At 37.5% G+C, this 13,890-nt stretch overlaps 3 protein-coding genes across 6 annotated transcripts; 2 read left to right on the forward strand and 1 right to left on the reverse strand.

Moving 5' to 3' along the window:
- The first annotated feature begins 5,230 nt into the window (after positions 1 to 5,230).
- LOC122303770 (protein NRT1/ PTR FAMILY 6.4) lies at positions 5,231 to 8,046 on the forward strand. The gene is made up of 5 exons (XM_043115716.1): positions 5,231 to 5,395; positions 5,497 to 5,617; positions 5,701 to 5,918; positions 5,992 to 6,539; positions 6,913 to 8,046. Exons 1-5 carry the CDS (start codon positions 5,393 to 5,395, stop codon positions 7,805 to 7,807), a joined length of 1,785 nt encoding a protein of 594 aa, XP_042971650.1. The 5' UTR covers positions 5,231 to 5,392; the 3' UTR covers positions 7,808 to 8,046.
- A 103-nt stretch (positions 8,047 to 8,149) lies between these two features.
- LOC122303774 (50S ribosomal protein L30-like) lies at positions 8,150 to 11,203 on the reverse strand. 3 transcript variants are annotated; one of them, XM_043115720.1, is made up of 4 exons: positions 11,063 to 11,200; positions 9,862 to 10,066; positions 8,574 to 8,780; positions 8,150 to 8,485 (listed from the first exon to the last, which is right to left on the reverse strand). In XM_043115720.1, the coding sequence occupies exons 2-4, from the start codon at positions 9,895 to 9,897 to the stop codon at positions 8,363 to 8,365; spliced, it is 366 nt and encodes a 121-aa protein (XP_042971654.1). In that variant the 5' UTR covers positions 9,898 to 10,066; positions 11,063 to 11,200; the 3' UTR covers positions 8,150 to 8,362. The 3 variants fall into 3 exon arrangements, with proteins under 3 accessions (XP_042971654.1, XP_042971656.1, XP_042971655.1); XM_043115722.1 differs by lacking the exon at positions 9,862 to 10,066 and adding an exon at positions 8,865 to 8,921 and having other exon boundaries at positions 11,063 to 11,154; XM_043115721.1 differs by lacking the exon at positions 9,862 to 10,066 and having other exon boundaries at positions 11,063 to 11,203.
- LOC122303772 (glycine-rich RNA-binding protein 4, mitochondrial) lies at positions 11,160 to 13,805 on the forward strand. Of its 2 annotated transcripts, none has more exons than XM_043115718.1 (5): positions 11,160 to 11,440; positions 11,560 to 11,628; positions 12,380 to 12,486; positions 12,587 to 12,678; positions 13,452 to 13,805. In XM_043115718.1, exons 1-4 carry the CDS (start codon positions 11,311 to 11,313, stop codon positions 12,668 to 12,670), a joined length of 390 nt encoding a protein of 129 aa, XP_042971652.1. In that variant the 5' UTR covers positions 11,160 to 11,310; the 3' UTR covers positions 12,671 to 12,678; positions 13,452 to 13,805. The 2 variants fall into 2 exon arrangements, with proteins under 2 accessions (XP_042971652.1, XP_042971653.1); XM_043115719.1 differs by having other exon boundaries at positions 12,389 to 12,486.
- Positions 13,806 to 13,890: the final 85 nt, after the last annotated feature.

Raw genomic sequence — 13,890 nt, forward strand, 5'->3', positions numbered from 1 at the left:
GTACCTTTGTTATGTTTTGAAGCAATGTAAGGGCTTAAGGTGAACCTTAGTAAGTCTAAGATGGTTGCGGTGAGTGTGGTGCCCAATATCAACAGTTTGGCGCGTCTCCTAGATTTTAAAGTGTCTTCTTTACTTATGAAATATTTTGGACTCCCGTTGAAGGCAACTTTTAAGGCTCGAGCTATTTGGGATAGGGTTGTAGAGAAAGTAGAGAAAAGGCTTACTGGTTGGAAACAATTGTATTTATCAAAAGGGGGCTGACTCACTTTAATTAAGAGCACTTTAACCAACCTCCCCACCTATTTCCATTGCCTGCAGGGGTGGCGACTATGACTGAGAAATTATTTCAGGCTTTTTTGTTGAGGGGATTGGGGGAGGAAACAAAATTCTATTTTATTAATTGAAATAAAGTTTGTTTCCCAATTTCGTACAGTGGCTTGGGAGTAAGCAATTTGAGGACTTTCAATAAATTTTTGTTGGAGAAATGGCTATGGAGGTACCATTTAGAGGGGGATTTGATATGGAATGAGATTATTGACTCTAGACATAGGCGTTCTTAGGGGTCTGGTGCTCCAATGAAATGCGAAGGGGGGGTATGGCATGAGCTTATGGAAATTTATTAGGAGGAGATGGCATAGTTTCGAAAGTCATATTAGGTTTGTGGTTGGAGAGGGTTCCATAATCAAGTTTTGGTATGATGTTTGGTGTGGAGATTGAGCTATTTATAAGGCATTTCCAGCACTCTATCGTATTGCAGCTAACGAGGAGGCTTCTGTAGCAGATATGCCGGTATTTTCTTATGGTTCTTATTAGCTGAATATCCTTTTTAACATGGATATTCATGATTGGAATTGCACACCGTTTTAGAATTTTTGCAATTGTTATACTCTATGGGAAACACTATGGCACAAGAATATAAGATGCAGTGAAAGGCCAATGGTAGTAAAAAAAATGTACAGTCAGGGTATACTACAAGATCTTGATAGTACAAAGTCATGTTTCATTCCATTGGAAGATGATTTGAAGGTCTCATGTGCCTACTAAAGTAACTTTCTTCATATAGGTTGATGTTCTTGGAAAGATTTTGACCACGAATAACTTGAGGAAGATGAGACTCATTGTGATGGGTTGGTACTATTTATGTAAAAAGCATAAAGAATATGTGGACCACTTATTATTACACTATGAGGTGACAATGGGGTTGTGGAATGAGATCTTTAGAAGAGTTGATGTTGCTTGGGTAATGCCATCGAGGGTAGTGGATTTACTAACTTGTTGGAAGGAGATTTAAGGTCGTTCTCAAGTGGCAGCAGTGTGAATGATGATTCTGTTGTATATCATGTGATATATGTGGTTGGAAAGGAAAGAGCAAAAGATAAGAAGCACACAATGGTTCAGAATTTTTTTATGGACACTTTAATGCTTTGGTTCTCAGCCATTGTACTTTATGAAAACAATGCTCATGACTTTTTGTCCCTAATCTACAATGTATTTAGGTGTTTTTTTGGATCTTCATGTATACATGATTATGCATATTTTATTCATATTAATAAAATCTATTTCTTACATATAAAAAAAAGTTATTGGCCATCTGCAACCAATTTTATGCGGCAAGTTAAAGTAGTCCCAAATGGTCTCAACAAAAGAATAGAAAAAACAATTGGAACCAAAATATTTTTGTTTGATGAAAAAAATAGAGTAATGTTAATATATTACTCACGCTCCCTTAACATGACATCACAATGTGGTGCCACGTACTTTATTAAAAATATTTAAAAATTTTAAAAATATTTATTCAAAATAAAATAATATTCGAAAACACAAAAATAAGAAGACTCTCAATTCTCTCTACCTTTTATAATTATATTTTAAATTTTTTTAATAAGTCCCGTAACACCCCACGTAATGTTACGTCAAGAGGACAAAATAAGTGAATAAATTAGGGGACTTAGAAAAATGACCCCATAAAGTCATGAATACTATATGTACGGAGATATTGCATTATTGGCCATAATATATGCAATATTTTCTTTTTATAGATGACTTACTTTTTTTGGTTGAAAACATCAACCGCTAGTGAGAATCTCCCTAACACAATTGACTATACATAACATATTCTATATATTCAAATTAATAATGATGATAAAAGGAGAATCCATATTTCAAAAAGATCAACTGGGTTGAAATTTTCCAATAAGATTGAAACATAAAAATCAAAATGCCGTTCTACACGTGATTGTCGATAAACTTCTTTTTTTTCTTTTTTCTTTGTTTTTTTTTTTAGTCACATTTGTCAATTGCAATATTGCAAACTTTTCTACCCAATCAAAATGTGGTCGGTTTCAGTATAAATAGTAAACTCGATATAACTCTTGCCTATGATTTCATAGCTAAGTTAGCTGATTAATTAATCAACCCTCGCACTAAATTAATTATTAGAGTTAATCTATTCTAGCTTATTTAAATTATAAGAATCAAATTTTAAAATTTATTTTTCAAATTAAATAAATAATTTTATTTTAAAACTTTTACACCACACATTATATACGTGAAATAATTTAATTTGGAAGATAAATTTTAAAATTTAAATCTCACAAATCAAATTATGCCATGTAGATGATATGTGCTGTAAAGGTCTTCGAATAGCATTATTGTAAGTATTTTATTAAGTGTGTTCTTCACACTAACTTGAGAATAAAAATTTTCTAATTATTACTCAAAAATAAAAACAGGAAAAAAAATAAAATAAAATGTCTCGAACCATCTCCTTCAAGAATATAACAAAACAAAAGACGCCATTTAGAAAACCATCTAATCTAGCAAGTAGGAGAGCGTCATTTCCCCGTCCCTTCTCGCCCACTCCCATCGTCATCTTCCTTCAACAAGCACCAATTTCCGATCTTTAAGACGCGATTAGAAGGAACGAGGCGTTGTCATCAAACTAGCAAATGGGGCTCACATTCACGCCTTTAACATCATCACCATACGTGGTCACTCGAAAGCTGCTTTGAATTGCTTGGTTCGATGCTCAAAGTTGTTTTGGAGTTTGTGCTTTCAAGCTTATGGAAGTGAGCACAAAAAAGGGTTCACCATCCGTGTTTTTTGGAACTGAGCTCTTGTCGATCGGTACAATTCTGAGAAGACCCAAAATGACAAATGTCCGAGTGTTCCTCTTCCCAATGCGAAACTCCAATCTTGTGGCCAAAACTTTGGTCATTTCTCACTTTTTTCTTGTTCATTGGTGGAGGAGGAGTAGTAGTGCAAAATGCTGGATCATGTACCATTGATGGGTATGTCTTGTCAATTCCAAGGTTATAGGCATTGGTGGGAGACCTACCAGCTTGCTCATTCTGCCAGTACAATCAATAACATTACTCCTGAACAACCTATATTCACAATCAAATTGTTTGGTCTAATTCTGCCAAAGTTCAACCTAATAACTTTAATTGTATCCATCCATGTTCTGATGTTACAACTCTACTTTATAAACATTTTATTTATTTATTTATACATTGGGAGAGGGGGTCGAATCCAACATCTCCATTTTAGAGACTTGAATGTTGTGTCATGGCATTTGGCTATTAAAATTGTTAACATGAATTAATACCTAAAAAGCCGAATTAATACCTAAAAAGCCGAATTAATGCCTATAAAGCCCACATTTGTATTAATTCACCTCTTTTGTTCCTCCTAGTGAAAATGTCAATAAATTTTATCTACTTTTTATTTTTTTTCATTTTATCGATCTTACTAGACAGCATTTGAAGAAGCTAGTTACTAATTTATGGTAATTGGAAACAAAAACTCTATATAAAGTCAGTTTTGCATACTCGTTGTATACTTCATTAATATGATTGGCTGCATTTCATTTTTTAATATAAAATAACTAATTTAGTTAATCACGTTAATAAAATGCAAAAAAAATACGTAAAAATGACTGTAAATTGAACAACTCAATTGAAAAATGTCAGCTGTGAGTCACAAGAAAGGAATTTCATACACACCATTATGTCTTGAAGATCATTATTAGTGTCGTTTTGGACTATTGAGTATTCAGAGTATACGATAATGACAAATCAGGTAATTACTTGTTCCACTTTGCAAACTAGAGAATGAGAAATGTATTTTTAGTTTCTTTTATTTTCCCCAGGTCCCACAGGTCGGCAACAAGTTGCTCTTAAATGTGTCCAGAAAGATTGACGCTTAGGTGTTAATGAAATAATTGTGAAAAAGAATGTATTACCACTTTTTAACTTTCAATTTGTCTCTTACAATCAAATGAATTGTAAATATTCTGTCTCTCTTCTTTGAAACGAGGGGCGCCTCAGGTTTTCTCGATGCTAGAAATTTTTTTTCTCTCTATATTACTACATCTCAAGAGTCAATAATATTCTATATGAAGAGCTACTGAATTCAATCACTTGCTGTCGTTCCTCTTTAGTTTTCTGTTGGGGTCAATCCTGTAGAGATACTCAAATTGGATCAGTGATCAATTTATAGATTTCAGTATAAATCATTGGTTACTTCCAATTACATAAATCAATAGTTTAAACTACTTGAATGTAGGGCATTTCTATGTCAAGGAAAGTATTGAACTAGTCATTTGTTTCATAAATTCTAAAATAATGATATGTTTTAGAATTCTTTCCAATTTAGTTATCACATTATACCTTTCTGTTGCATCAGTAACATTGATTGACAATTATATGAATTGGCAATTATATGTTTTAGGGGACCCTTTAAAGCTGATATTGGACAATATAAAGCATTTATCCCTACTTCTGAAATGGTATGGTAATATGTGTTAATGACTCCAAATGTATTGTCTCATTACACTTTACAACATTTGTAAATATCAGAAAAACCTCTTTATAATCTCCAATCAAACAACCAAAGATGGCCATATTACTATAGGACAAAAACAACTCACCTCCATCTATCATGCAATGCAATAGGGTTGATAAGATCAGCCCCACATGCATGACTTTGCCGTCCAAGTGTCGCACACTGTATACTTTATTGTTTTAATAATGGTGATAAAGGGATATGGGAGTAGAATTCTTATGAAGGAATGTCACTTTCAGTTGTTTTGTACAATTACTGCAAGCACCAAAACCACAAGATGATATTGAACTTTATTACTGCAAGCACCAAAACCACAAGATGATATTGCTCCAAAAGTTCACATGACTTACATCTGTTCATAACATCTTCCTTCACCACAAGTTGTGGAGGCTATGCCAAGTTCGGTCCTAACCATGCACTTCTAGAAGTAGTTTTGCTCCCCTTTTAAACTCTACTCCTATTGCAGCACCATTACTCATTCATTTCCCTCTCTCTTGCTATTTCTCTTTCTCTGTTCTCCCCGTGGTCACACCCAAAAAGAGGAGAAATGGTGACTCTTTTCTGGCAAAATTCCAAAATTCAGACCATGCTGCATTCTTTTATCATTTTTTTAATGGCTTCTCTCTTTCTTCATCATTTTAACTTTCACAGGTTTTGGTTGCTGCACATGGAGATAAAGATGGTGCAGATGATGGAACTGTGGTTGATTTTCGAGGGAACCCTGTGGACAAGTCCAAGACTGGAGGATGGCTTGCTGCAGGACTCATCTTAGGTGTTCATCACTAATGTTGACATCTTAAGTATCTCAACATTATTCTTAAGGCCACTTGCTAAACCCAACCATTTTTTATGCAGGAACCGAGCTCTCTGAGAGGATAATTGCGATGGGCATATCCATGAATTTAGTGACATATTTGGTTGGAAGTTTGCATATTTCATCAGCAAAATCTGCAACCATTGTGACTAACTTCATGGGCACTCTCAACCTTCTTGGCCTACTTGGTGGTTTCTTAGCAGATGCTAAACTCGGTCGGTACTTGGCGGTTTTCATGTATGGAACCATTACTGCTGTGGTAAGCTTTGAGCCATAATAAGGAACTGCAAGCCATCTATAATATTAGTGTTGATATATGTTGCTTGTGCCAGGGGGTGATCATGTTAACTTTGGCAACAATCATTCCTAGCATGAGGCCCCCTCCATGCGACAACTACAGAAATCAACAACATCAGTGCATTGAGGCCAATGGCCGGCAATTGGCTTTGCTCTATGCTGCACTTTACACCATAGCACTGGGTGGTGGAGGAATAAAATCCAACGTCTCCGGCTTTGGATCCGATCAGTTCGATGATAGAGACCCCAAGGAAGAAAAGGCCATGGTCTTCTTCTTCAATAGGTTCTATTTTGCCATTAGCATCGGGTCCTTATTCGCTGTAATAGTTCTTGTGTACATACAAGATACTGTGGGAAGAGGCTGGGGGTATGGAATTTCAGCAGGTGCAATGGTCATTGCTGTTGCTATATTGCTCTGTGGGACACCATGGTACCGATTTAAGAAGCCTCGAGGAAGTCCTTTAACTGTAATATGGAGGGTGATAATCTTGGCATGGAAGAAAAGGGGTCTTCCTTACCCTTCTCACCCCAGCCTTTTGAATGAATACCAGAATGCCAAGGTTCTACACTCTGAGAAGTTCAAGTAAGTATGCCTTCAGAACATTAAGTTAAGGGAGATAATGAAGTTTCACCTTAATCCAGACATTTAATAGCACCTCTTTTCAGAATTGTCTAACTAGTTTTGCAGTAAAAAAATAACACATCCTTCCGGGGGGCCTTCCACGTAGAAGTTAAAAGTTTTACCTTATTTTGGAGTTCTCCAGAAACCCTTGTTTTTTTTTTTTTTTGCCCTTGCGATCAGTCAACTTCAGCACTAAGAATTATGATACGCTGAACTGGATTGAACCTCATAATTTAAATAATACCCAATCTGCAACCCATATGTATGAACTCTTCAGCAATATTTTCCTTGAATTTGACCAAGTGTAAAATTTCCTGTGCATGTGAATGGTTAGATGTCTTGACAAGGCTGCAATCCTAGATGACCATGCTGCTGCCACTAAAACCAAAAACAGCCCTTGGATAGTTTCAACAGTGACCGAAGTAGAAGAGGTGAAAATGGTACTGAAGCTCATACCCATCTGGTCCACATGTATCCTCTTCTGGACAGTCTACTCTCAAATGACTACCTTTACCATAGAGCAAGCCACTTTCATGAACCGTAGAGTTGGGTCCTTCACCATTCCTGCAGGCTGTTTCTCCGCTTTTCTCATCAGCACCATTCTTCTCTTTACTTCCCTAAACGAGAAACTCTTTGTACCTCTTTCCCGAAAACTCACCCACACATTACAAGGAATCACATGCCTTCAGAGGATTGGAGTTGGGCTCATCTTCTCGATTGGAGCTATGGTGGCTGCTGCGATTATTGAGAAACAACGGAGGGGAATTACAGTTCAACATAATAGCGAAATAAGTGCCTTCTGGTTGGTCCCTCAGTTCTTCCTAGTGGGTGCCGGAGAAGCTTTTGCCTATGTTGGACAACTTGAGTTTTTCATTAGAGAGGCACCAGAGAGGATGAAATCCATGAGCACAGGTCTTTTCCTAAGCACCATCTCGATGGGATTCTATGTTAGCAGTTTGTTGGTTTCGATTGTGGATAAAGTGACGAAGAACAGCTGGCTCAGGAGCAATTTGAATGTGGCAAAGTTAGAAAACTTTTACGGGCTACTTGCGGTGCTTGGGACACTGAATTTCTTTGTTTTTCTTGCCTTTGCAAGGAGACACCAGTACAAAGTTCAAAACTCCATTAGAATGAATGATGATGGCAAAAACGAGCTTAAGACTATAAATGATGTCACGGTGGAGAAAATGGAAGAGAAGGCCAGTATTCCAGCAATGGAGGGACCCTAGTATGTGTGCTTTCAAGGGGACTGCAATTTATTAGGTCCTCGATAGTAGATATAGCTCAATAGTTTTGTAGTACGTTACAAGAACACGAAGGAAAAAAAAAAAACTAATAATCATGTTACATGCTCATGAATCATCAGATGGTTGATAGTCATGTTCTCTTGCCCCTATTATTTTGTAAATTACTGAAAAAGGCCACATTTGTGACCAGTAATTATGCCATAGCCAAGTTTTCAACTAAATACCTTTGGACAAACGAAACCAGTCAATGAATTGCAGATACAAATACAAGGGCACGCGGTTGCAGGTTTTCTTCTGAGTAATTTAAACGCGATTCATGATCCCTGATGAGAACCACAATAAACATTTGGAGCCAATCATGATATAAACTTTAATATGTCACCAAGTCCATTGAGAAAATTATGCAAACCAAGAAAAGCTTCAAGCTTACTAAATTGGCAAGAGAATACATATCTGGAAATATGTTCCTTAAATAACAAACCAGATATAAGTAGCTTAAAGCTGATCTCAGAACAGGGAATGTGCTCTTGAAAAGAATCATTTAGCAGGAGCAGGTAAGTGACTTATGACCAATGGCGGACGTAAAGCGCAGTGGTTTGCATCCTTTTGCCTGCGAGCCTTGTACATCTCTTCTGTCTCTATCACTACCAATCTCTTGACCTAATCAGATCATAAAATTTACTAATCAGGAACCAAGTACCGGATTACACATTTTAAGTAATGAATGAATTGCGGGCTACATTGAAACCTGTTGGAGCATTCCCCTGACAGTAGGAGTATTCCATCGCATGACGGTTCGGTTGCACTTGCGCAGACGCAATGCCTCTAAAGTGCGCCTGTGAAGTCTCCTGGTCCCTGGAATGCCCCTCACCAAACTTATATACAGATTAGGGCTCCATGCAATTGGGACGCAGGCCTTGTAAGCCTTGAATGCATTCATGTCTTCACTTAAGATCTACAGAATCCACAACAATCCCAGAGCATTAATCCGATATACTTCTCTTTGTTCAAAATGAAAAGGAAATGAAGAAAGCCTTACCAACCAATTATTTTCAAAATTATTCAAGTAGAATTTTTCTTCTTACGTGTAAAATACCTATTAAAAAACCATTTATATTCAAAATTAGTTTACCTTTGTTTATAAGTAAAAACTTTATTGATAGAAAAAGGCATAGCCCAAGTACACAAGAAGTATACACAGAATACACCTAGCAACCAATAAGCACCAGTGATGGATACAAGCAAACTATGAAGACTATCCCCATTACAAACAATGATAGGAGCCCAAGAAAATAGTGTGTTGAGAAAGAATCGCTTCAACTTGTCCAGGGAACACTCCTGGTCTTCGAAGCACCATTTCTCTCCATTCACAAGCACCACATAATACAATGAGGAATCATTTTCCACACAGCAGCAATGTGAGTATTGCCCCTAAGGCCTTTCCAACACTAAATAATATCTACAACCCCTCCAGGCATAACAAATGCCACACCAATCCAGTTGAAGATATCATTCCATAGAAACCTGACCACCTCGAAATTTGACAAAAGATGATCCACAGTCTCCCCGTTTTTCTTACATAAGTAACACCAATCTATATGATAAGACCCAAATTTTTCAGATTGTCAACAGTGAAAATTTTCCCAAGGGACGCAGTCCAACTAAGAAAACAATCTTGGGAGGTACCTTGCACCTCCAAATACTCTTCTAGGGAAAGTGGATACTATGAGTTTCCACTTTCCATGAGTTTCTGTCCTCAATGCTCTAGTATTAGAATTTTTTATTTTTTATTTTTATGTTAGGGAACCTCTCCAAGGCAAGGCCCTTCGGACCCACCCTTACAGAATAAACCCCAATCCCATGCACTGCAGAAGAGTAGTAGAATGTATTTAGGTGTTTCTCTTGTATACTTCCTGTGTACATGGGCTTTTGCCTATTGCATTCAATGAATAATATTTTACTCATTAAAAAAAAAAAAAAAAAAAAAAAGTAAGTGGATACTATGATGACCCAAAAGAGCCTTGTAAAAGTATTGCCTGCGAATCTTTTACTTCCACCTGAGTCCAAATCATCCCGTCCTCCACCACATTACCAATATCATAGATATAGAAAACCAAGAAAATCAGCAAAGGCTCCAAGTTCCCAATCCTGAGCTGCTCTCATGAAACAAACATTCCACTAAGTAGAGCCATTGGAGCAATCCAACAAATCAGCCACCATAGCCTCTTTATCACTTGCAATCTGAAAGAGAGTGGGGACAACACACTTAAGGGCCCTCTCACCACACCAAACATCATGCCTGTGATAAACACTAGAGACTCTACCAAAATTATTTTAACCACATTTATGTTCATTTTATATATCTCCTTGTGACCTCAGAAACCATTACCTAATATATTATTTTGGGATAAGTATTGCCTAATACTTCAAGTTCAAACAAAACATAACCAGCGGTCTTCTCCGTTCAAAATTTACTTTTCCATCTAGACTTCGTTAAAACTAGTAGCCAGTTACAGAGAAAAATTCCATCAAGGAAATCCGAAATATCCTCATCACAGCCTACAGTTATATGGACATATCATCCATAACCCAACTCTAGACTCAATAAGACATAGGGGGAAGACAGAATCCATTTGCTACAAAAATGTTTCTTTCTAGAACAATGAAATCTCATAATGTATCATCACCCACTTAATAACTCAGTTAACCCATCAAATTTACACAGTAATTAGTTAAAAAGATACCAAACCAATCTTATTGGCCTAAGAAAAGTTTCCTCACAAAAATTTCATTCAAATAGAAATATACATATATCCCGACTTACGGCAACACATTAATATGAGAAAAAAGGAACAAGAAAAAGAAAAGGACCCAATTTTGTTCACACAGCTCAGCCTCGTGAAAACATTGAGTTCCCTTAGTTTTTCACGGTTATCCATTCCATGATTTCAATTAATCCATCCAATTTATATACAAACACCGAGAAATTAGGTTAGGGTCTCGGATTGAACCCCTAACCTAATCAAGGGTTTCTATCCGAAACCCTAAAATGTACATTGCATAAACATCCAAGGAGAAAAATCGCAATCCAACTTCACATCATCCATAATCCATAATATAATCCCATCGTCCATCGTCCATCGTCCATTGAACATGATCCCAACCTCCTTCGATTTCAGTACATCTATACGAATGGACCGATTTTAAGATTATTTGTTTCGGTTTCGAGCTACTTACGATGGAATTGACGGCTACGGCGAAGGCCACTGAGTTGAGAGAGAAGAAAGAAACGGTGACTGAGACCGAGACGAGAGACGGGAAGAGACAGGCGCGCGGGGAAGGGGGGAGAGGGGCGTTCTAGAAGTTAAGTCTGGTTCTAGAACGGCGTCGTTTTGGAGAGATAAAAACGACGCCGTTCAATTAATTATATTTCTTTCTTCCTATCGACTACCCACCCGCCGGGGAACAAAGGAAACGACTCAACAATGAAAAACGCGACGGTGTTCCTTGCTCGAAGAATAACCAAGGTCACCAGCCCAGTCTCGACGCTACGATATTACTGTTCAAATCCCTCTCCCTCCTCCCCTTCCCGCAAGAATAGGCTCTTTGTTGGAGGTTCATCTCTCTGTCCCTCCAGAAACCGCATCCAGTTTACATTTTTCGGTTCTATTTACTAATTCTTTCGGCATGCAGCATGCTCATACGATGATGATAATGGCTTTTGGGTGTTGCAGGCTTGTCATGGTCTGTGGACGAGAAGTCCCTGAAGGACGCTTTTTCTTCCTATGGGGAGGTCACTGGAGGTAATATCTGTAAAAACATTGACAACTAGGATGGAACTTCATTTTCTTTCATCGTTCGTAAGTTATTCGACTAAAGGTCCGAACGATCTCTAAAAGATCACTCTTATGTGAAAGGTTCATCATTTTTTCATTACTACCTAATGAGAAGTTTTCCTCCGATCCTTTTAGTGTATCAATCAACTAATCAAGTACGTATTATATTTCACTAACGTTCGCATTATTCACGAATTGCCCACTAAAAGTGTTCCAATTAACGTTCGAGCCGTTTGACAGTCAAGAAACCTAAGCACTTCATGGATTCGAGCACGCTTGCTCAGACTTGGGCTTTTAAGTGCTTTCTAGATATGTGAAAGGAGCATCAATGGCCTCTTTATATGGGATTTCTTACTTACACGATGGAGTTAAGTACAAAATGACTTTGTTTGTCAATTTAGTCTTTCGCTAATCAGGGAAGAGGAAACTCATTTAATTACTCCAAATTTATCTAAAAAAACTACTCCAATTGTCTATGATAGAGACACCTAATGCTTTATCTGTGGTCATCCTAATATCCAAAATACAAACATATGCGCTTCTCATTGTGTACAGTAATGATATCAGAACTGTTTCCTTCAAATGATTTAGACAGGTATCTTGAGGAGTTCATTCGACAATCTCTTACAGCTTCCTTTAGATTTCTATACAGATTATGGCGCATTTTTCAATCCATATTAATCGCAATTTCTAAATCATGCTACTGGTTTATTTTTAGTGAATATAGTGTATGACAAAGACTCCGGTAGGTCTAGAGGCTTTGGGTTCGTTGATTTTTCAAAAGAAGATGACGCCAGATGTGCAAAAGATGCCATGGACGGGAAGGTGAGTTACAGCTTATAATCATCGTATTCTTGAAGTGCACATTCCAGTGCATAATTTTTTATGCTAAGTGATAACTGCTACTGATCGGTTTTGGTTGTAGGCACTGTTAGGCAGGCCACTGAGGATAAGCTTTGCTCTTGAAAAGGTTCGCGGTGGACCTGTGGTAGTTCCTCGCCTTACTTGAACATCCTGGTAAACTTTTAAGTGTTTTTTTTTTCTAAATATTTTTATTTATTTATTTATATTTTGTTTTGCATTGAAAAGTGCCACAAAAAAAAAAAAAAAAAAAAAGAAAAAAAAAAGGAGCTAAGATAGCGATTTAATAGTGGTTTTGGTTCTTGTCCATCTCCCTGTCTCTGTGAACGCGGTATCATTGGCCTGGCCCCCATGGTACCCCTTCAGTGGTTGTGGTCTTTTATCTTTGACTCTGTAAACCAAACCCCCACCACCAACACCCACCCCCCCCCCCCCGGCGGGGCGGGGCGGGGCAGGGCAGTGGGAGGCAGTCACCTCATAGGCTGAAAGCCTATTATCCAGTTTAAGCTAATCGTGGGTTTTGGTCAGGACAATTTCGCTGGGCTTGTTGTTTCTGCAGCCTTTATGTGTAACTTTAAAAACACCTATAAATTAATGAGATCCAATTGAGCCACTTTTAGGCATGTTGTTGTGTGTCCAAATGCATGCTTTCTTGCACAGAAGGGAGTTGGTAGTCTGTCACTTGATCTTCTAAATCATGCTGCTCCAGTTGATTTTAACATGTGATCATTGCTGCACAAATGCTCCAAGGCCTTCTCAAAGTGCCAGTTTTCTTTTAGTTTCTCTGTGTGTGCGTGTTCCCACACGTGTCTTCTGTACCTAGTGGAAACAAGTTTCTCTTCATTGCTACACTAATAAATACACATTGCTTGGTTCTTTGTTGTACTACTTGTGTAATTTTTGCCATGTGTTTTGAGACTGGTTTACAGGTGAAAGTTATGCAGGGGATTAATCTTAGCCGGGGATTTGGAGTATGTCGAATTTAAAACTTCTGTTATACCTCGTTCATTCACACAGAGAATCAATAAACTGGATGATAGGCTTCCAAGTTCCAACCTTCTTAGTTCTAAACGTCTGAGGTTTTAAGATGTCGTTTTATCTCCTATTTTCATGTTCTTTTTATCTTAACCCATGAATTTATTGTTTCTCAAGGAGGAGAGATAGAGAACATTAAGCTTTCTGATACTACGTTACTTGTATATTAATGCGGAAGGAATTGTAAGAATGTGAATCTGCTTTGATTCTTGGGGGTAAAACCATTTGAATACATGTATGTTCCTGAATACTTTTTGTTCTTTATACCATTAGTTTGGACAACTATGGGGTAGGCCGAAGTTAGTAGACTCGTAGTTTGCAAATGGCATCTTG

The sequence above is a fragment of the Carya illinoinensis genome, chromosome 3 (genome assembly GCF_018687715.1).
Source record: "Carya illinoinensis cultivar Pawnee chromosome 3, C.illinoinensisPawnee_v1, whole genome shotgun sequence".
In the NCBI taxonomy this organism is placed as follows: domain Eukaryota; kingdom Viridiplantae; phylum Streptophyta; class Magnoliopsida; order Fagales; family Juglandaceae; genus Carya; species Carya illinoinensis.